Source organism: Pyrgilauda ruficollis, unplaced genomic scaffold (genome assembly GCF_017590135.1).
Source record: "Pyrgilauda ruficollis isolate IOZ18807 unplaced genomic scaffold, ASM1759013v1 scaffold47, whole genome shotgun sequence".
Taxonomy (NCBI): domain Eukaryota; kingdom Metazoa; phylum Chordata; class Aves; order Passeriformes; family Passeridae; genus Pyrgilauda; species Pyrgilauda ruficollis.
In genome coordinates, this window is record NW_024526266.1 from 2,168,321 (window position 1) to 2,190,547 (window position 22,227).

Sequence of the window (22,227 nt, forward strand, 5' to 3'; positions counted from 1 at the left end):
TGAGGAGCAAATCTAAAATCACAGGTTTTAGTTCTAAAAATATTTGGCAGATTTGCAACTTCCACAAGCAAGCAGTCCCCTGTATTTATCATTCTCCTCTGAAAAAGAGATTGCCTGAGCGACAGGATAGACCACGTTCAGTCTTGGAAGAGCAGGATGTCTAAGGCTTGAGGTGAGAGATTTTCACACTCACACCCCTTTAAAACAACTCAAAGGACTGTAAGGCAGCAAAAAGCCTCTGCCAGGCCAAAAAGCAACATACTGACCCCCCCAAAGAGCTGCCCAAAGCATCCTCCAGCTGAGACTGGGGGACATAAAGGTGTGTGGGTGCACAGCTGCAGCACACAGAGCTGTGAGGACACCCAGCATCACGGGGGTCCTTCCCCCTGCACCCACAGCGGCAGAAACATCCCAGATTTACGCTTCCATCCTCAGGAAATCCACTGGAGCGTGTGCTGCAGCCAGCCAGGCTCACCCCAGGGCAGCATCCCGGGCTCAGCCAGTCATTTCCAGGTCCTGGGAGCCATGCAGCTCTGGAAGAAGGGACACCTGGATCTAACCACACAGGTGCCCCGGGTTTACATCGGCCCTGATAGCCTGATGTGATTAAAAGCCAGCAGCTTTTAATACTGTGGGTCTGCGGGGGTTAAAGCCATCCACCGCCAGCCCTCACAGCGCCTCCCCGGAGGGCAGCCGGGACTCCACCGCACAGGGCTCCAGCCCCACAGCCTGCTACCAACAGGGCTCGGACCAGTGGGGCACTGATCCCACAGACTGCCACGAGCGGCCACAACCCACATCCCTTCACGGGGGGATCCCCACAGCCCGTCACGGGCAGGTTTCAGCCCCGCCGCCCACCCCTCAGGTTCGCGCCCGGAGCCCCGAGCACAGCGCGTCAGGCGGCAGCTCCCCCGCCCGCCATGCGCCTGCGCTTTAACCCGCACACCGGGACACGCCCCAGCCCCCTTCCGACCAATGGGCGACTCTTAATCAGCATATAATCGCAGTGCACGCTGGCTAGAACCAGCTCTCACCCTAAGCTAGAAGAAGCCGTATAATGAGCCTTTATATACCGGCGGAAGCGCGACTCGCAGCGTCCGGGGGAAGCTCACTGCCGAGGCCACCCACGGGGTGCGCGTCACCCGCGGCCCGCCTCGGGGAAGGTCTGAGGGAAGGGCCGCCCGCGGCCCCAGCAGGGCCCCGCCCGCGACGGGCGGGTGAGCCACCAGCAAGGGGGGGCGCCGCGCGGGCCGGCCCGGGCAGGAGAAGCCGCGGCGGCTCCTCCGCTGGCGGAGCGCAGCCCGGCGGATGCTCGTGGCCCCGCGGTGCTTTGAGACAGACTCACGGCCGGCGCGCTGAGTCCAATGGGTGAGGTGGGGCAGCGCCCCATAACCCAATTCAGACTACTCTCCCCCGGACACCTTTTCGCTTTCACTTTTTCACCGTCCTTCCACCACTCCTTTCTTTTCCACACACCTCAGTCTTCCACTCCTACCCCTATTTATTACTGACTTCAACACCCCAAATGTGGACCCCAGCAGAGGGCAACAAAGATCATTAAGGAGTATCTTGCTTATGATGAAAGGCTGACGGAGTGAAGAGAGGGGGGGACATCATTAAAATATCTATGTATAAATACCTAAATGTTACCAAAGAAATGTAAAAAGAAATACTGGAGTGGAGTTCAAGAACCACACATCAGGAATAACAACAAGTTATGCAAACCAGACCTAAATTTTGTGAAAGAGGAAGGCAGAGGCCTGTGTTCCTACCTGAATCACCAAATTATTCACACCCCACCCCAGCCTCACACCCCCCAATTTTTTTACTTTTAAACCCAGAAACCTCCCCCTTATTTTACAACACTGTCTACCAAGTGGACCCAACCACTGCTACCCCATCCAAAATAACCACAAACACAATTTTGGTTAAAAAAAACCTTTGTGTAATTGGTGTCTGCCATCCCTACCCACCACCTCACAGTGGGTTGGGGTAGCGATGCCGGGAAAGCAGCCTGGGTTGGGTGGGTCGGGCAGGAAGCTGGGAAACAGAGAGAGAGGTGGTGTGAGCAGTGGCCTGTACCCCAAAACGTTGCTTTGCCATCATCAGGTTGCAACCACAACCATCTTCCCTACGTTTCACTCACTCATCACAACCTCTCATTGCTGTCCTCCCACCATTGATTTACTTATAAAAAAAAACCTTATTCCCACGGCTGGTATCACCTAAACCCCCTGCCCATAGCAGATCACCTGAAATCTGGCACCACCCCAAAATCAGGAGCCACTCTAGGTCTCATACAGCACCACCCCCTCATAAAAATGCTCTCACCTGAGCGACCTGGGCAGGGTTGAAGAGAGGAATTGAAGCCCGTGGTGGGAGAGGTCCAGGGTAGCCGGCCTGGAAGGATCAAAGAGAGAGAAACTTAACAGACTCCTCGAGCAGAGAGGTGTCCTGGACACCCCATCACACACGGATACACTTCCCTTCCCTCCTCACCTGCTGTCCTGCTGACTGCCTTCCCTCCTCCTCCCAGGAGCCTTTCACCTCTGCAGACACTGGACTGACACCAAAGGCACTTTCACCCTGCATTCCTCCTAGGGCCAGCAACCAAAAGCAAAAGCCAACTTAAAATTAAGAGGAGAAACTGGATGGCGGAGAGAGGTGAGGGGAACCGTGTGGTATTTACCGGGATTTCTGGAGAGAGGCTGAGCCAAAGGGTTTGTGCCAGCTGCCAGAGGGGCAATGGGTGGGGATGGTGACATCCGCTCCTGAAATCACACCCACCCGTTTAGAGCAGAAGCTCCTTGAGCTGGGAAAAGACCTCTGCACCAGCTACCACACCAGGCTTTTGGGGTACCCATTCTGCACCCGTCCTGCTGCAGAGGTACCCAGGAGCTGCAGGAAACACGGCTAAGGAGGGGCTACAGGGTCAGGGCAAGCAACTCGGGCACAAAGCTAAACCAGCCTGAGGGTTCAAAATCAGGCAGGAGGCTGGACATCAAGCCTGGGTACAGTGTGAGGGGCCAAGGTCTGTGGGTCCCCTTCTGTTCTTCATCTCCTGCTAGCTTGAGAAGAATATCCCAACATTTTTTTGCTCTGGGACTGTAGGTCATTCTCTACCAGGAAGAAATTTCCAGGGGAGGTTCACGCTCCAAGCTCCAAGCCATCAGGGATGTGATGCCCTTAGGAGTGGGCTAGGTCTGGGATAACCACGCATGGCTGCTTCCCCTTCGCTGCTGCACTTCCAATTAAAGAGGTTTTCCCTTCCCTGCATCTCCTAAAACCTGCCAGAGCAGTGCTGCTCACAGCTGCTGTGTTCCACTCCAGCGGAGGGCGAGGGATCCCTGCAGAGTTTGCCAAGGGCTTGGATGACCTCATGGGTGAAAGAGGCTATATGAATTCACAGTTATTATTAATCAAGGATTCACTTCCAGGCTAAAAGGGCTCCCAGTCCCAATCTGCCCCCACACAGAATGGCTGTGGCCCCTGCACAAGGACAGAGGGAGAAACAGAGGGTGATGGGGAGATGTGTCACCCATTCTCACAGCGGCACCCTGCATGTCACCAGGGACAGGATGGCTTTTTGTCCCCTACCTGTGGTCCTGATGTGGAAGAGTCTGAGCCTGTCTCAGACTCAGCTTTGGGAGAAGTTTCCTTGGTGGGTTTTGACCGAAACCAGCCAAACCACCTGAATCCAGAGCTCTGGGAAATGAAGGAAAAGAGTGGAAAGGCATAAGAAGAGGTGGATGCCAGGGTCCTCCAGGTGCCTGCTGGGAGTGGGCACCAGGGGCAGGGCTGGCATCAGGGACAGGCAAGCTCAGTGCATGAGGCTCACGATGGCTCTGGCATGCTCACCTTGTCCTCCTCTGGCTTCGTGGCCTCTGCCTGCCCCTCAGCAGTGTCCTCATCTGCGCTGTCCAAGGAGGGCTGGCTGTCCCCCAGGGAGACAGTGGAGGTCTCCGACAGAGTCCGAATCCTGCCCGGTAACTCCTCCTGCCATCAGACACGGAAGCTGCCACGTGCTGTCCCCACAGGAGCTGCACCCAGGTGGTCAGAGCCCCCCTGGGACTGCTCCACACCCACATTAGTGGGAAGCATCCCCAGGGACCCCCACATGCCTTACACAGCAGGGCACAGCTTTCACCCAAGGAAACATCCCCCCCATGATGGGGGGATTCCATGTGAGTTCAGTGCATGGAAGGATGGGTCAACACATCCCAGATCCAGCCAGGACCCTCAGTGGGATGGTCTCCCTGGCCCCTCTGACTCACCTGCTCTGTGGGGAGGGCTGGCTGCACCTCTCCAGGGGACAGCCTGGCACCCCAGGGCTCCCCAGCTTCTCCTGTGGAGCAGAGGGAAGGACACAGTCAAGGTTCTATCAGTGGAGCTATGGATTTATCCATCAGAGCTATTTCCAGAGCTTCTACCGTGCCCCTCTCCAGAGCACAGCCACCCATGGCTGTGGTGGCCAAGATGTCCCCCAAGAGATGCAAAAGGCCATTGTGGTCCCTGTCCCTGCCAGCACCAGGGAGTAAGTGGTGAGGCTGAACTGGTGCATCTCAAAGGCAACTTCTAAGGAGGAAATTCCTCTCTGTGAGGGTGGTAAAGCCCTGGCAGAGGTTGCCCAGAGAAGCTGTGGCTGCCCCATCTCTGGAAGCATCCAAGGCCAGGCTGGATGGGGCCTGCTGTGGAAGGTTTCCCTGCCCATAGCAGGGGGTTGCAACTAGATGATCTTTAACATCTTTTCCCAACACAAACCATTCTGGGATTCTGTGATTTTTGCAGGGAAACAAGGCTGCAGCACTTACCTGCTGGCAGCACTGGCTGTGGAGGGGGCTCAGCAAAATCCCCTGCCTGACAAGAGACATCTTGGCCGGGGGGCACAGGGGGCTGCAGATCTCTCCCCACGCTGGGCAGCGGCGATGCCACGACCTGAGCAGGTGCTGGGGACCCGAGGGACATGTCCTCCTGGAAGCTTGGTCCCTGGGATGGCACAGGCTCAAACCACTGGTCATACTGGTAGCTTTCACTCTGGGGAATCTCATTGCCAGGCTCTTCATCTGCCAAAAATACCCCACACCTCAGGAGTTTACAATTTTTGTAATGTTTATAATTCTGTCGGGCTGTTGCCCAGATTTCTCCCCTTTTCCATTAAGCATCAGCAGGAGCTGGGGGAGTGAGGAAAGGTTTCAGGGACCAGGCAAGGGAGGAGGTAGGACACAGCACAGCAACCTTCCAGAGGTTTCAATGAAGGTGGGATGGGAAAGACCAGGGGAGTTTTTTAGTTTTTTTTTTAATCCTGGGAAGGTACCTGAGGCGATAAATGAATTCAGAAGGGAATGCTATGGAATCCAAGAGCCCACAAGCAGCATGCACCAGCAGCTCAAAGGAGGCTGAGATCTCCAGCCTTTTCCCCCACTCCTGCTGCACACCCTGAGCAGGAAAGATTCACCAGGTAGCTTTCATTCCTGTTCCACAGCAGCACCCTCGGATGAGCTCCTTGCTTTAGGCAGATTTATTCAGGGTTGGGATTTTTTTGTTTGAAAGGCAAGTTGAGCAAGCAGGATTGGTTTTCTTTAACACACACATTGGTCCCAGGTGTGTGTCCTGCTCATTCCAGCTGAGCAGCCTCCCGCCAGAAACACTGGGCACTGGGAAATTCCCCTCCCATTGCTGTGAGTCAGGACCCAGATCCCATAGGGAAGGATTATGGCACCTCTTGATGCTATCAAGCCCTTTGCTTTGCTGCCAGCATCACCTCCAGCCCACTCAGAAATGGCTTCACCCCCATGAGCTGCTCCCACATGGCCTGGAGATGCTCAAGATCCACAAAGAGGAGGATGGATGCTCAAACTCATGCTGCTTGGCAAGCTCAGCTGGAACAAGTCAGGGAGGACCACGTGGATCCCAGCTTGGCACCTGATTTGGGCTTTGTCTTTCCAAGATGGATGAATTCAGCACCAAGCCAGCTTTCTCTGCATGCAGGTCCCTCAGGTGGTGGCTCTGGATGGCCTTCACAATGAAGGAAAGGGCCAAGCACAGGGAAGGGGAGCTGTGGAGACCACACGGAGCTGACCTGGCTGCCAATGGGATCATCGTACTTGTAACTTCCTTCCAGGGAAGGAAGATCATAGTCTCAGCCCTGATAGCAGCAGAAGGCAATCAGGATTGATGATCCTTTTTACTGCCTGGGAGAGCTCTTTGAAAAGGAATTTGGCAGCAACAGGGAAAGCTGATAGGAAGAAATGGCTTGAAGGAATTAGTTGTGTTTTATCCTGTCTGCACCAGCCTCTGCTCTCCACACTTCAGTGCCAGCATTCCCAGTCAAAGGCAGATCCAAGGAGCAGGGGACTGTGTAGGAGCATCCTGCTGATGGATGTGAAGCAACACCTCCCCCTGACTTCTCCTCAATGGGACATCCCAATGGATGCCTGCCCAGCTGGGAAACAAAAGCCCACCTGCTCTTCTCTTGGCACCAGGGGATGGTGGTGTCCTTTCTCTCGATGCCTCTGGGCCCTCTGGGTGGGCTGGCACAGCAGGGGACTCTTGGGGTCACCAAAGGGCAAAGCAAAGGGATCAAAGAGGCAGCAGGGAAGGAGAAATGCTGAGTCTTCAGCCTGGCACAGAGCAGGATGAGCTCCTTCCTGAATCCTTTGCTCTCTAAGTGTGAAATCCCTTTAGTTCAGCTCCAGTTTGCACCCTCAGAGGACTGCCTGGGAATGGGGCCGTCTCCCCTGAGGCTCAGCTGGGAGGCTCATCCAGCACCCACCTCCAGCTCCTCTTCTCCTCCCACGGCACCCAGAGGGACCCTGAAGCTGTGGTAATTAGGCCCAATTACTCACACTTGGTATGAGCATCGAGCACTGAGTCCTCACTTTGCAGCCCATGCCTGAGGGATGCATCCAGGCAGGAGCAGCCTTTGCGCTCTGGAGGGATACAGGGAGCAAGGAGCTGCTGCTGGTTAAAAACTCCAGGGATTGGGAAGCTGCTTCCCAGCCCATGGCAGCACAATTCCATGCAGGGAGAGCCCACTGGGGAGAGCCTGCTGCTTTGTTTTATTTACCTGCTGTTGGTAGAACAGCACAGGGCAGCTCCAGCTGAGCCGGTGCCACCTCTGGAGGAAGATCATCTTCCACCTGCAGAGGTAAAACGTGGTAAAATGGATAGGGAAAAGGGTGGCACAGGACAAAGACTAAGGAAACCATGAAGCCAATGCAAAGGAAAGCATAGTGCTCATGGATCTGGGCTCATAGCCCACTCCAGGCTGCAGGAGGGACCCACACCAGCACGGACACAGCTCTTTCCCAGTAAGTGAGAGTGTCTGCAGCACCCCTGAGAGCAGGCAGGAGGGGAAACAAGATGGAAAAGGCCACAAAACCAAAAGCAGGTGTGAAATCTGAATGAAGAGCATTAATCCAAGCACCAGACCATAGTTAAAAGACCCCAGAGTACACCCACAAGGTGACACCCCACCAGCGACCTCTGCAATGTCCTCCCTGCAAAGGGAGACCATCACTCACCCACCAGCCCCTGCCTGCCCTCCTCGAGCCAAATCAAAGAGAGTTTTGCCCTACGTGAAGCTCTGCAGCCCTCAGGCACTGCAAGCCCCTTGCTCCCACTGAATCTGCAGGTCCCAGAGCAAAGACCACATCTCAGAGCTCACAAGCCAAAGAAGAACAGCTTTTGAACCTCCATCCCCTCGGATTCAGGGAAGAGGAGGAGGATGCTCCTGCAGACAAACCACAACACAGAGCAGCTGTCCCACTGCCTCCTCCTTACCTCCCACTCCTGGCAGCAGGCTCGGAGCTGCTCCAGCCAGTCAGGCTCCAGCGCCTGCTCCTGCTCTGGAATCTCCAGCAGCAGAGGGTCACAGAGCTTCAGCCTCTCAGCCAGCTGCAGGGCCGGGGGGACAGCAGGGATTAGCACACGGGTCAGATCCACAGGGATCTGTCACACACGGCTGGGCACGCCGGCTCGGGAAAACAGCATCATTTTGTAATTTGGGGGTAAAATAACACCAGCCTCTTGTGCAGGACTTATTCCCTCCCCACACCACCACAGAGGTGCTGCCCCACAGGCTCAGCAGGGCTGGCTCAGCACCTCCACAGAGATGCCAAAACACTGTGTCAAAGATGCTCCTCACATCAAAGAGACAGGCAAATATCACCATCCCTTTTCCCCCCGAGGAAAGTGAGTGGCTTTAATCAACTCCCTAACAGCCATCCTGGGGCACTGGCAGGTTTGCAGGATACTCCACCAGAAGCCCTGGAAAGAGCCCAGCTCCCAGGGCAGTTCATAAGCTCCTCACCTACCCCATGAGGATGGATGGGAGCTGGTGTTTTTCTGATCTGCATTTACAAATCTCTCAGAAGATTTCACAGCCTCCCAGGCTTGTCCTGATGCTTGATGTCCTTAGAGCTAAAGAGTATTTTCTTAATATCTAAGTGAAATCTTCCCTACTGCAAATTAAGCCTCTCTATCCCTGCTCCCATGGAAGCTGTGAGAGGAGCCAGCCAGCATCCCCCACGAGCAGCCTCTTGTGTGCTGGAGGGCTGTTATCACATCCCTCATACCCCTTTCTCCCCCACCATATCTTGCCTAGAAGAAATAACCCTCAGGCCTTCCTCAGAGGTCATTTTCCCCTCAATCTCTTATCACCCCAGCTCTCCACTCCCACACTCACTCCAATTTAGCCCTGTCTCCACATGCAGCAGCCCAAACGGGCCCCTGCCAAGACCCCTGAGACCCCAGCACGGAGGGATTATCACCTCCTTGTCTCAGATATGCCAGTTGTACTCTCACAACCCAGAATAACACTATTACATTGGTGGGTTGTTTTTTTTTTTTTTCTTTTGTAACAGCATCCTGTTATGCTGCTGCTCAGTATTTTTTCCATGCTCCACTATCTCCCCCAGGTCCCTCTCTGCAGTATTGCTGCTGTGTGTTTAATTTCTCCTGCAGAAGAGGGGTGTGTGCTGCCCTGGCTGCAGCCATCTCAGTGACATGGGGTTCCAGCTCCCATCAATGGAGCAAGAGGCTCTTCTGGGGCAACCCAGGAGCCCCGGGTGAGATGCAGGGCTCCCTGCAGAGCTAATTCCCTGTCTGAAGGAGTTGTTTAGACAAGGATCCAGTTTTAAGACAGCTGGGTGAGGGGAGATGGTACTCAAAGCACCGCTCTTCATCCACATCTTTACAGAATTTTCTCTCTGGTATCAGCCCACCAGCACCCTGATCTAGTGGAAGGCATCCCCCATGCCAGGGGAGCTGAACTAGGTGATCTCTAAGGTCCCTTCCAACCCAAACCATTCTAGGATTCTTGGGGATTTCTCAAGTTTCCTCTAGCTACTTCATGCTCCCTTATCTTCAATGCCTTGCTACAAGGCTGCCACCTTGAGGGCCACCAAAAGCCACCCAGAGGTGACTTTGCAGCTCAGCCACCCCCACAGCTACACAAGACTCAGCTGTTCCTTCCTGCACCAGTCCTAGCAGCCATTTCTTTCTATTCCTGAACTTTTAAAACACAAACTCTAAACCAGCACAAAGCACACTTCCCAGGTGTGTGAGTTTACAGCAAGGCAGGACCTGCACAACTGGACCCCAGCCTGGGACTGGGACTGGCCACGAGAGCAAAGTAACCCTGCAGCCAACCAGGGGCCTGCACTACCTCCTGTCCCATCTCTTTACAAACACACCTATGCTCATCCTAAATCAATCACAGGGAAAAGGAAATTATAAGCATGATTACTCCTAAACGGGGGGAATGTTTAATCCAAAAGCTTATGTGCACTTTGATCCAGTATTAATGAACCAGCACCTGGTTGTATATCGTCCCCAGCTTCAAAAGAGGGGAAGTCTTAATCAAACACTAATGTGTATCATAATTTGTAACACAGTCTAGAACATCAAAGACAAGAGCATCTACGAATGCACTAGTTTTTCAGATGAAAGTGTTTTCTCCCAGGAGAAGCATTATCCCCAGCGGAATGGCAGATCTAAAAGGCTGTTAGACAGCAAATAGGCTTCCATGATGGGGTGAGGAAGCAGTGCCAGCCAAACTTTGGGTGAACTCAGCAGCACCCACTTCAGACAGGCATCTTGCTGCCCCTCACCTCACAGCACCACGGCTTCAGTGCCTTTCACAGAATCACAGAATGGTTTGGGGTTGGAAGGGACCTTAAAGCTCATCTCGTTCCAGCCCCCTGCCATTTGCAGGGACACCTCCCACTAGACCAGGTTGCTCAGAGCCCCATCCAACCTGGTCCTAAAGGCTGGGGGAAGGTGACAAGCAGCCTCAGCACTGCCCTGTACTTGTGAGAGTCCCGCCTTCCCAGGGGATCTGGGACACTTGGCCTCACCCCCCTCTGCCCCAGCCCCCTGCTCAGGAAGTAGAGGGGCTGCACTTGGTGCTACAGGAGGGCCATGCTCCCTCTCGGTGTCACCCCAGAACACACCCCCCAGGAGGTAAAGAGAATTGTAGAAGTGCTGGAGGGGAAATGTGCACTTAGACTTCGCTTCTTAAGTCTGTGACATTTAGAAGTTCAGAAAACCCCACCAGACTTAAAAACATCCTTTGTTTCCAAATAACTCTGCTCCTACTTGGCAGTCAACATAATACCTTTGTTTTCCACCCTAAATCCACGGAGATTAGAAACCCTGTGGAAGCATTGGCTTTGCAGCAAACCCTGGGGGGCTGCTCAGAGCTCCCACCCCAGTCAGTGGCACGCCCTGGTTGGGATGCAGGAGGTCCAGACTCACCCTCACCACTTGCTGGGCCAGGACGGGGTGCGCGGCCGGGTCGTGGCGCAGGAGCGCGGTGCCCACGAGCTCACAGTACTGCAGGGCCTGGGCTGGCAGCCCGTGGTCAGCCAGGCGGGAGGCGTAGAGCAGCTTGTACACCTTGGGGGAGGGAAGCAGAGCAGCCACGGGTGGGAGCAGGGACATGGACAGGTCTGTGTCTGGGTGGGTGCCCTGTGCCGTGGCTCAGAGCGCCCTGGATCGTGCACCCCGAGGTCACTTACAACTTGGGGCCTCTTCCACCCATCCCCATGGAGCCATCCAGCCCCCCCCACTCCTTGAACCAGAGAGCTGCATAGAATCCTGGAATGGTTTGGGTTGGAAGGGACATCAGAGCTTATCTAGTTCCAGCCCCCTGCCATGGCCAGGGACACCTCCCACTAGACCAGGTTGCTCCAAGCCCCATCCAGCCTGGCCTTGAACACTTCCAGGGATGTATCCATCCAAATGCACAGTGCCCAAGGCAGCAACAGCTGGGTGCTGCTTTGCAAAAGGAAACGCTCACTGTCCATCCAAATCCACAGTGCCCAAGGCAGCAACAGCTGGGTGCTGCTTTGCAAAAGGAAACGCTCACCTGTTACCCAGAGAGCAGGAAGGCAATGAGAGCTGAGCAAGCACTGATCAGACACACTGTGCACCCCAAAATCTGCCCTGATTGAGTCTCCTGGCTAAGGCAACCTTCCCATCATTCCCAAAGCCCAGTAAGGGGACAAGCCTCAGGAACAGCTTGAATTCCAGGCTTCAGTGAGATGGGTGCGTGTTTTGGGACAAGTTTGAACTGCTGCACAAGGTGTAGTTGAGCATATGCACTACCTGGAAGGGGAGCAGGAAGGATTCAGGCTGTCGTAGCTGCCGGCAGTACTCGAAGATTTCCATCCTCTGGATGGCGTCTGTCCTGGCAAACTGGGAAAACGCCTGGCTGCGAGGAGAGGGGCAGGGTCAGTGAGCAGGAGCAGAGCTCCCTCCCCAAACAGCCCCACGCATTAGCAGCAGGAAAAACCCCGACCAGGGATTGCTTTTGCATCAAAGTGAGATCCCAGGGATGGGGAAAACGTGGGGCAGGTGACTCCGGCGGGAACGCCAGGCTCCCTCACCGGTGGCTGCTGCCCAGCAGGGCCATGCGATCTGCCTTTGCTCCGAAGTAACCAAAGGGAATATCTGCCATCAGGTAGCAGAAATGAGCTGCTTCGACTGCTCCCTTGCTGGCTGGGTGGAAAAAGACAAACAATTAGTCTGAGACATCACCACATGGTCTGCTGTGCTTTGGAGGCCCTCAAGCTCATGCAAAAATGCAAACCCAACTGCCTCACTTTCCTGCCCATGCAGACCCTGATCTCTCCCTTGTCCCTGTTGTTTGTCTGTTTTCCCCAGTTGCTGTTTTTTGTTTCAGGAAATTTCTGTTCAATGGTAGAACTGGGTGAGCCTGAGCAGCACCAGCTCCAACGCTTGCAGGGTGCCTAAAATCCCACCACTGGGAGCAAGGCTCAGTCCCCTGCAGTTACCTACACCTTCCCTGGGCCTAACTGCTCCACAAGAGACACCTGGAGCCCCTGTTATGGCTGCTCCCACTGATCTCAGCTCACCCAAAGTGTCTCCCATGGTGACAATGGCTCGGTGGTTCAGCTCGGTGTCTCCAACCTTGTTGGACAACATCACAGCCAGGTGGGGCCTCCAGTCCCCCCACGTGGCATCCCCGCAGCACTGGAGGGAGAGGAGGAGAGCAAAGGTGAGCAGAGATGGTCACCAAAAGGTGGGTGTCACAGGCAGGTGACAGCTCAGGGGAACACACAGCAGGGCCAGCCTCTTGCTCACGGACCAGAGCTGCCTGAGGGATCCTTCCTGACATCAGCTGGAAGAGGGTCTGCAGTGGGTCGTTGGTGGCCAGTGTGCTGGTGAACCTGTGACGAGACAGCAGAGAAGGGCTGCAGGACCCCAAACCTTCATTCACCTCCTAGAGCACAGCCCAAATATCCCAGGAAGCTGATGTCTCAAGGGGTTTCCCAGAGAATCCAAGAATGGATTGAGTTGGAGGGCACCTTCTAGTCCAACGTTCCTTCCATAGTCAGGGACACCTTCCACTAGACCAGGCTGCTCCAAGCTCAGTCCAACCTGGCCTTGGACACTTCCCAGAGATGGGGCAGCCACAGCTGCTCTGGACAACCTGTGCCAGGGCCTCCCCACCCTCAGGGGGAAGGATTTCTTTCTAACATCTAATCTAAATCTACCTTCCCTATCCTATCACTGCATGCCCTGGTAAATAGGAGGCAGAGAGGATCACCAGCCTCTGGGGGTGATGATCTGTATTACCTTCAGAGAAGGCAGGTCTCCAGGACAACACTGCATAAAACCTCCTTAAAAGGATTTGGGTTCCACAAGACAGACAATTTCTGCTTAACTCTCCCTGAAGGGATCAACCCAATCCAGACTAAGTACATTAAATTCCACCAGAAAATGCTCATACGAGTGAGATGAATGGCTGGGACTAGACTGGATCACAGTGAAAATGGCTCAGCTCCCCCTGCCCCATGGCTGTCTTTGCTAGGGCAGCATGGGCAAAGTCAGAGACTCAGAATAAATTAACCTTCCATCTCCAGGGAATGGCTTTCCTCCTGCTTTCCAGCCCCCCACCTGGTTTCTCCTGTCCATTGGGAAGCCTGAAGGACTCAGACCTGTTTGGACGAAGGCCCTCTGTCCCCTTTGCCCCCTCTGGAAAAGCTCCAGCTGGAATCAATGCTCTATTCCAATTCAGGGGGCACCGAAGGGATAGCAGGCTTGGAAAGCCAGCCATGGAACATCATACCCTGCTTGAGCTTCTTCAACTTACCCAGTGAGGACCCAGCTGTATGTCCGAGGGTCCATCTTGCTAGAGAGGAACAGGGCATGGCCCCACAGCTGGTTTCTCATGGCCCAGACCAGAGCATCCTGCAGTTGAGGGGGAGAAGAAAAAAGGTTTGCACCAACTCTGCTTTCTCCCTCCTCTGCTCCCCCAGCTCACAGAAGAGTCCCAATAACTGCTCTGGCGTTAATTAGCATCCTCCAAAAATCTCTTCCAGATTCCTTTGTCTTTCTACCTTGAAAATTTACAAGAATGTGGACCTTCAAAGCAATGTTGTGTCCCCTAGATTTTTTTCCAGGTGTGTGCTGCCTGTTAGCTCTCAAAGCTGTCTGGGCACCCAATCTGCAGCCCTCCTTCTCTCTTCTCCTTGTGCCTTAGGTGAGATTACATAGCTGCAAATGGCTTTGAAACAAGATGACCTTTAAGGTCCCTTCCAAAGCAAACCATTCAAGGACTCTGCGAAACTAAATGTGGTAGAAGTGCTGGTAAAAGCCTCTGCATCTCATCTTCAGTTGGGTCTCCCATCCCCATTCCCAGTGGTGGGAAATCACTGCCATAAGGCCCGTTGTACAAACACAGCTTGGAGGGTTGATCCCACAACCACAAGTCACTTCTTGAGCACCCTTCCCTTTAAAACCTGCCTGAAGAGACCTTCAGGTCCAAGAAGCCCTTCAGCCCCACATCCTGGATCCCACTCACCACTTACTTTCTTCCTGCCATAGTAGAGGAGCTTGGTGAACTTCTCCACTATCTGTGCCTGTGTCTCCACGACGGGAGGGACCTCCCCGGTGATGAGGTCCAGCGCGCCCGGCTGGCGCGACGCCCACTCGTCGTCCGCCAGGCCCATCAGGCTGGCCGCAGGCTCCTGCCTCTTGTACTTGTCCTGGCACCTGCAGTCCTGCATCAGCAGCTCGGCCGTGTCCGAACCCACCATGGACTGGGAAAGGGAAGGAAGGAGCCACCTGGAGGCTGCCCCATTGTGGCCGCGTTTCTCTTCACAGAGAAAAGCAAGGCACGACTTCCCAAGAGTATTTCTGGGTTTCACATTCTCTGAACCTCAGAGAAAGGGAAACAATTCTCATCTCATTTGCTGTGCCTGTGTTTGTGCCAAAGTAGAATGCAATATGGAGATTGTTTACCCAAAGTGATGGTGTTTTGTTTCTTGGCCTGTCAGGGCCAGGGGTGTGTGTGTGTGTCGGGACTGTCGGTGACAGTCACGAGAGGTTGTGCAGTTGTGTGCAGAGCTGAGTGCTTGGCAGATTCAGTTTAGATGTAATGTAATATAATATAGAATAATATAGTGTAATAAAGTAATTAATTAGCCTTCTGATATCAATGGAGTCCTCCTCATCATTCCTCTCCCTGCCATGGGGGTCACTCTGAATCCTATACCCCACGAGCAAAGGCTGACGGCCCTTCCAGTCTGCCCCCTTCTTACACCTGCATCCCTGGCACAGCACATGCCCCAAACAAGACTGGCTTTGGCCACCAGCACGAGGAGTTGGAAGGAAAAGGACTCAGCACAATTAGCAAGACCTTCACAACACTCCCTCTGATGACCTTATCCACCTGCTTCCAACAAGCAGCAGCAGACTGGATTGGGTGGATTTCAGTGGATTAAGGGAATGGCCCCCTTTTAAGTGTAAGTGCCGGCTCCTCCATGAAGGTGGCACCAGTCCCCTTCACTGGGCTGTTGGCAGTTCCCAAGGACAAAAAGCAATCACGGAGAAGGATTTTGCTCCAAATATCCAGGCAGCATCAAACTGAGGAATGAAAATCAGATCCTCTTAAGGTACATCCCTCCCCCCCAAAAACAGCAAATGGATCAAGAGGTACCTAAGGGACATATTGTCTCATTTCCAAGATCAAAAGGGTCATCCCCTTGCATGGGATACCTACCCCATTCTGCCGGCAGAGGAGGACCAGGAGTTTCCAGAGGAGAGAGGAATCTCTGCCCCTCTGTGTGGAGAGATCACAGCCTGTGGTTATCTTCTGCTGGCAAAACATCATCACATCCACCTTGTGCAGGTCTTCCCTACAGCAGCAGAAAGAACCATCAAAGAAACCCAAGGCAAAGCAAGCTATGGCACCATTCAGGCTCAGTCCCCAGGTTCTCTGATGGAGATGCCAAAGATTCCAAGCAAGAGCTGGAGGAAAGAAGATCCCCAGTACCAATGACTACTTTTAAGTTCAAACACACTCAAATTTATTGTGACTCCTAGCAGATCTCTGCGTTTCAGGGATGCAAAGTACATTTCAAACCCACCCTTTGACCTCCTGATAATATTTTCTTCAATCCATCTGCAAAGAAACAGTTTGGATTTGCCGTGCTGCCATTACATCCATGGATGTCCAAGGTTGCAGAAGCAGGCACACTCTGATGTGGAGGCAGAGTGGAGGGTCACTTGTGTGACCACAGAAACCCTTAAGCTACATGCAAGCCAGGCAGAAGTGCTGCCATACAATAAAATAATTATACAGTTAGAACGAGTGGATGAAACAGGAGAGAGAAACTGCAGGTGGAGATGTTGATCCTGACTCAGTCATTCCAACATATTATATAGAGATTCCCGATGTACCCTTTGGCACAAGTGGTAAACCAGAATCACAGAATGGCCTGGGAGTTGAAAGGGAGCATGAAGCTCATCTAGTCCAACCCCCCTGCCATGGGCAGGGACACCTTCCACTAGACCAAGCCCTGTCCAATTTGGCCTTGAACATTTCCAGGGATAGAGCTCCAGACCTGTTTGCAGCACTCCAGGTGGGTCTCACGAGAGCTCACAAGGGAAGCTCTAGATCTTCCACCCAGGTTCTGTGTATGCACAGCTCTTTTGCTTGGTAAATGCTTTTTCCTTTTCTCTCCCTGCTTTGGTTGGGAGTGGCCAGAAATAGTGACAACCGGATGCAGCACACCCTGATTCATCCCCAGGCTCACACTGGATGAAGGCACATACTGGGTCTGACCTTGCTGTGGCTCAGCCATCTCAGGGGACAAAACCTTTAGGAAAAGCTAAGCCACAGGTTGACCCAGGCCTTCAGACGTCCAGAGAAACCCAAAAAAATAATTTTTCTAAGATAAAATGAGTACAAAATAAGGTCAGATGTACAAACCACACTAAACCCACATCCTATGAATATTCAAAATACCATATCCCACGATCCAAACCAACCCACACTGCATCAAAGGGGCCTGGCTCCCAGCCTGAACTTAGACATGACCTTTGTAGATAACTCAAAACCACAGGGACCCTTTGAGTCTGCCTTGAGCTCACGTCTCCTCATAAAGGAGACAGCCAGGAGGACACAGCTCCTGGACCTGCCTGTGCTGCCATACCTGGCCAGGGGCCCGGGGAAGGCTTGCAGTTCCTCTAGCTCTTCTGTGCCATGAAGGATTGCCTAAAAAACAAAAATAAATTCAGCAGCTGGCCTTCAGCAATCAGAGCAGCCCCAGTTGGGCTATTGGAAAGCCAGTGCCTTGGCCAAGGATTCAACACTGCCAATGAACCCTGTGCTGTCTTAAGGTAACCACAGAGCACAGACCCTGAGTTATCACGTGGGCTCCAGTGCTAAGGTCCAGTAAAGAAATGTCTGCTGAGATGGCATCTGCCTCCTTCTGGAGGTAAAAGAGGAGACTGGAATGCTGTGGTAGACTTGGGGACAAGGCCCCTGTATTGGAGCACCTCGGGAAGATGAGTATGAGCAGGTCACAGGTACCAAGGGTTACAGAGCTGAAGGCTGAAAGCACCACCCAGGCACAGGCTGGCACGATGGAGACTCAAAAGTCCATGTGGGATGGACAGAAGATGGGAACAAGGAATGGGAAGACTGCTGAGGAGGCTGCTTGGGTTATGAACCATGTCTACATCCCTTGAGGTGACAGGAGCCACTCCAGGGAGGGGACGGGGGGCCTGGAGGGTCAGTTGTGTCCTACCTCCAGGCTGTGCAGCTGGACACGGGGCAGCTGTCCCTCAGCAGGCTGGTGGGGACACACCAGCACCAGGTGACCCCCAGCTCCAAAGCACAGCGCCGTGTGCAGCTGTGGGAACTTGAGGGGGACTGCTAGGGTCGGGGTGGACACCGAGGGCTCCCCTGCAATGACACATAGGCCACTGTGAGCCTCCCACACTGATCACACACCACATGCACTGTGGAGCGCTTGACCAGGTCCCAACCTGGTCCCCCAACTTAAGTGGCCCTCCACTGACCCCTCTATGCAAGAATTGTCCCCCAAAGCAGCAGATGTGCACATCAGCTCCTACACCTACCCAGGCAGAGCCCCCCGACCATTCACCCACCCCACAGCCCCCAGTCATGCCTTGTGCCTGCACAACCTCCTCCAGGAGAGGAGCCAGCTGAGTCAGCCAATATCCCACCATTTATTGCCTTGCTTCCCCCTTGTCAGAGTGCCCCATTCCACCTCACCTGTTTGTCCCACATTCCAGGACTCTGGAAGCACAGGGTTGTAGTCGTCAGCACCATCACGGATGTACTGGCTGAGCTCATGGCTGCTGGAGCTGAGTCCTGACTCTTGGTACTGCAGGAGCAGGCTGGGCTGGCCCAAGGGCTGCAAGGGAGGGAGAACACACAAACCTGGCTCAAAAATTAGGGACATTGCTGATTTCCTGCTCCCAGGCAGGGGGGCAGGCTCTGCTGCTACAGGGATGTGCTCAGCAGGAGAAGCACAGCCAATTCCCATCTCAGCAGCTCGTGCCCTACACCAGCTTGAGTTCACCCAAAAGCTTAGAAAAGTAATTTACACCAGCCACAGCTGTAGTCTGACAGCTTTCCTAGCTCTAACATGAGCTCCTCACCACAGCCAGGGAGATGGGACTTGGAAACCCAAAAAAGCATCACCCAGGAGCAAAATCACCAGAGCTGCTTTGATTTGATCTTTTGATTTTCTCTTGGCAAGACCCAGCAGTCAGGACACAAGTGTGATGGAGGATGACTTGGTGGACAGAGCTGACAATGACAATGACCTATCAGCTACCTAGGAAGGTTAGAATCGTGGGATCATGGAATCATTAAGGTTGGAAAAGCCCTCTGAGTCCTACCATTAATCCAGCACTGCCATGTTCACCACTAAAGCATGTCCCCAACTGCCACATGTACATGTCTTTAAAATTCCCCCAGGGACGGTGCCTCTACTACATCCCTGGGCAGCCTGTGCCAGGGTTTTACAACCCTTTTGTTGAAGAAATTTTTTTCCTAGTATCCAACCTAAACCTTCCCTGGCACAGCTTAAGGCTGTTTCCTTGTGTTCTGTCACTTGTTCCATGTGAGAGGAGCCTGATCCCCACTTGACTACAGCCTTCTTTCAGGGAGTTGTAGAGAGTGACAAGGTCACCCCTGAGCCTCCTTTCCTCCAGGCTAAGCCCCCACAGTCCTCTCTGCCTCTCCTCATCGGGCTTGTGCTCCAGACCCTTCCCCAACTCCGTTGCAGAACATCCCACTAAGCCTGGATTCCTGTGCTGCTCCTGGGCTGAGCATACAGCCCTGCACCTGGGGGAGTGACAGCCCAGCAGATGGAGAGAACACAAACACTAAAAACCCACTGCAATAATCTCCAGGGATTATTATCCCTGAGTGCAATATAGCAAAGGGGCCCTTTTCTCAGCTGGGGGGGGGACACATGGATTTTTTCCCAAATCTCTGACAGATTCTTATCTTCCACCCCAGCCCATCTTGAGGTTACCTCTTTGGACCAGCCATCAGCCTCCCCTGAGTCACTGCTGAAGGTTCCTTCCCCTGTCCCTTCCCTCCTGGCAGTCAAGGTGTAGCTGTCCTCATAGGAGTCGTAGGTCTGTGTCCTGCAGGTGGGAGCAAAGGGAGACATGCTGAAGGTCTGAGACTTTTGAACCACTCACAAACCCCCTTACTTTGCAGCAGGTGGTTTCACAAGGCTGCACAGACTTCCCAGCTTTACCTGTCCTGCCCTGGGGGGCCCGTGGCCAGGTTGGGGTGGTAGCCCCTGTAGTAGTGCTGGTCCCGGTAACTCTTGCCATAAGACTCTCCTTGTCTCAGGTCTAGAGAGAATCAAGATTCAGAAAGAGCAACAGTGAAGTTGCAGAAGAAAATCCATGACTCAGGCAATTTGCCTTGCCCACTCAGTTTGCTTCCAAATGATCCCAACACACTGGAGATATGATGATAATGCCTTGTACACATTTGCCAACACACCACTGATGTCCTTTTCTCTTTCCTCCCTCCTCTTCTGTTCAGTCCAGAAACAGCAAAGAAGAGGCCCTGGCCATCCTGATCACACAGCACCATCAAACTCAGGCTGGAACCAGGATTTTAGCCGTGGTAATGAAGATCAAACATCCCTTGGATGCACCTAGCTCCTGCTCACATTTCCTAAATGTAAACAGGGAGCCAGTGCTGCACAGAGCACCCACCACCACCTCAAATGTGGGCAGGAGAAAGCACTGGATGTGTGCAAACCCTGGGAGAAGAACCTGTCCTGGGCAAAGCATCACTTCTCCTGCAAGCTGCCTCCATCCCCAGACCCAAGGGATGAGCCCATACCTCTGTCATCCTGCCACGCCACTGGCTGCCACTGGTGGCTTTGGTAGGAGTAGCCATCCCTGTTGCCAGCTGCAGGATAATGCCAGTGGGAGTCTTCATAGCCCTGCCTGGAAAACAACACAACATGCTGATCTGGGGAAGAAAGAGTTCCAGGGTGACATCTAGGGTTCCTCCTGCTTGGGACCTTTGGAGGCAGCAAAGGGGATGGAAATAAAGCCGTATGGAAATAAAGGAACTGGTCCAGCATTACACCTGGAAGCAGCAGGAGGAGGTTTGGATGCTTTGCTGTCCCCACCTGAAAGCTGTGCACTGCAATTTCAGGTGATGCCCAGTTTTATAGAATCCACGAATGGTTTGGGTTCCAAGGGACCTTTAATGGTCATCTCATTTCAACCCCTGCCAGGGGCAGGGACACCTTCCACTAGACCAGGCTGCTCCAAGCCCTGTCTAACCTGGCCTGGAACACTTTCAGGGATGGGGAAGCCACAGCTTCTCTGGGCAACCTGTGCCAGAGCCTCACCACCCTCAGAGAGAAAATTTACTTCCTAATATCCCATCTGCATCATACAACCTCAGCACAAAACCCCACGTACCGACTCCATAATTCACTGAGGGCAATAACTCAGGCAAATCAACCCAGATTTGCTGGAAGCTCTTTCTCAGCACTGAGAACATCCTCCAGCCCACATTTTATCCGTCCACTCTTCACTGTTTCAGCAGCTGAGCTTGCAGGCTGCCTCTTGCTCCTATATTACCGCTTGTATTTTTATTGTTCACCTTGCACTTAGGAAAAAAGAACTGCATTTAATCAAACCTGTAAGAAAAATGCACCTTTGGGCTGAGACAGAGCTTGTCAAACAGCAACCACACAAGTCACAGTTTTAAGAAGAAATCACAGCTGCAAATGCTGCACAGCCTTATATATAGAAATCATGAGGTGGCTTGAATAGCTGGACATCACCTACTGACACTCTGTGTCCCTGTGCAGTCACAAGGGCAGGACCTGTGAGCAGTGAAATGGGCAGTTCTTATTTTGAGGAGGTTTCCACCAAGAGGGATCAAAGGGATCTCACCTGGAGTGGGGCTGGCTGGGGTAGCTGCTGTCGGCGCGGGAAGCCGGCCGGCGGGTGTCACCGCGGGGGTGGTGGCCCTCATCCCAGGGGTGGCCGGGGAGGTGTCTCCCGTGCCAGGAGCCGGGCCGAGGAGCCTGCCCGGAGTGCAGGAGGTGCCGCCGAAGCGGTGCCGGGGGGCCCTGGTGCCCCTCTGCCCACGAGCCCCGCGCTGCCGGCCTCTCCCGCGGCTGGGGGGCCTGGGCAGGGGCCCAGGGCTCCATCACCAGCTTGCCAGCTAAATCCTCTCTGGTGCTGGGGAGCTTAAGCCCCAAATGGCTTTGGTGGCCTGCAAATGATAAGTCACAGTGTGTGAGATCAGCAGCTTTTCAACCCCCTCAAAACCCCCTTTGAAGCCCTTTGCCAGCTATTCTCTGCTTTTTGGGAGCATCCTGGCAACCCAGGATCCTTTCCAAAATACCCAGAGGCAAGGAAAAGTCATCTTTATGTCTTCCTTAACTTGAAGCTGCCCTTAAAACACCAGGGTGAAATGGTCTGCCTTTGAAAGCAACACACATCCATCTCTTCCCAGAACAAGAATCTCAGAATGGTTTGGGTTGAAAGTGACCTTAAAAATCATCTAGTTCCAAACCCCTTCCATGGGCAGGGACACCTTCCATTAGACCAGGTTGCCCAAAGCGCCATCCAGCCTGATGTTGAACACTTCCAGAGATGAGGAGTTTCTCTGGGCAACCTGTGCCAGGGCCTCACCACCCTTACAGGAAAGAATTTCTTCCCAATACCTAACCTAAATCTCTCCTCTTTCAGTTTAAAACCATCACCCCTTGCCCTATTGCTACAGACCCTGCTATAAAATTTGCCCTTACCTTAAAAAAGGTCAGAGGCCCTCTTATACCCAGGCAGGATCCTGCTGCACTCCCAGCTGCACAGCACCAGCATTTACATCCCCCTCAAACTGTGAGAGGGTGAAAAATCACCCTCCCCTCTGCGCCAGGC

At 53.6% G+C, this 22,227-nt stretch overlaps 1 protein-coding gene across 1 annotated transcript; it reads right to left on the bottom strand.

Moving 5' to 3' along the window:
* Positions 1–1,977: 1,977 nt before the first annotated feature.
* On the bottom strand, positions 1,978–21,494 carry SEC16B (SEC16 homolog B, endoplasmic reticulum export factor). The gene is made up of 25 exons (XM_041479083.1): positions 21,235–21,494; positions 20,162–20,268; positions 19,560–19,659; positions 19,329–19,443; positions 18,056–18,197; positions 17,565–17,722; positions 16,968–17,029; positions 15,533–15,668; positions 14,340–14,570; positions 13,622–13,719; positions 12,614–12,695; positions 12,381–12,498; positions 11,892–12,003; positions 11,611–11,716; positions 10,759–10,899; positions 7,783–7,896; positions 7,067–7,139; positions 4,812–5,063; positions 4,275–4,345; positions 3,859–3,996; positions 3,598–3,705; positions 2,690–2,771; positions 2,500–2,597; positions 2,332–2,400; positions 1,978–2,040 (listed from the first exon to the last, which is right to left on the bottom strand). Exons 1-25 carry the CDS (start codon positions 21,492–21,494, stop codon positions 1,978–1,980), a joined length of 3,036 nt encoding a protein of 1,011 aa, XP_041335017.1.
* Positions 21,495–22,227: the final 733 nt, after the last annotated feature.

What these genes read in the sequence shown, in the direction of transcription:
- SEC16B (XM_041479083.1), bottom strand. Translation starts at nt 21,494, where the DNA reads ATGGAGCCCTGGGCCCCTGCCCAGGCCCCCCAGCCGCGGGAGAGGCCG. An exon ending in CCCAGCCAGCCCCACTCCAG is followed by an intron (nt 20,269 to 21,234) that starts GTGAGATCCCTT and finishes GTTGTTTTCCAG; the next exon opens with GCAGGGCTATGAAGACTCCC. An exon ending in GGATCCCTCAGGCAGCTCTG is followed by an intron (nt 12,499 to 12,613) that starts GTCCGTGAGCAA and finishes CTCTCCCTCCAG; the next exon opens with TGCTGCGGGGATGCCACGTG.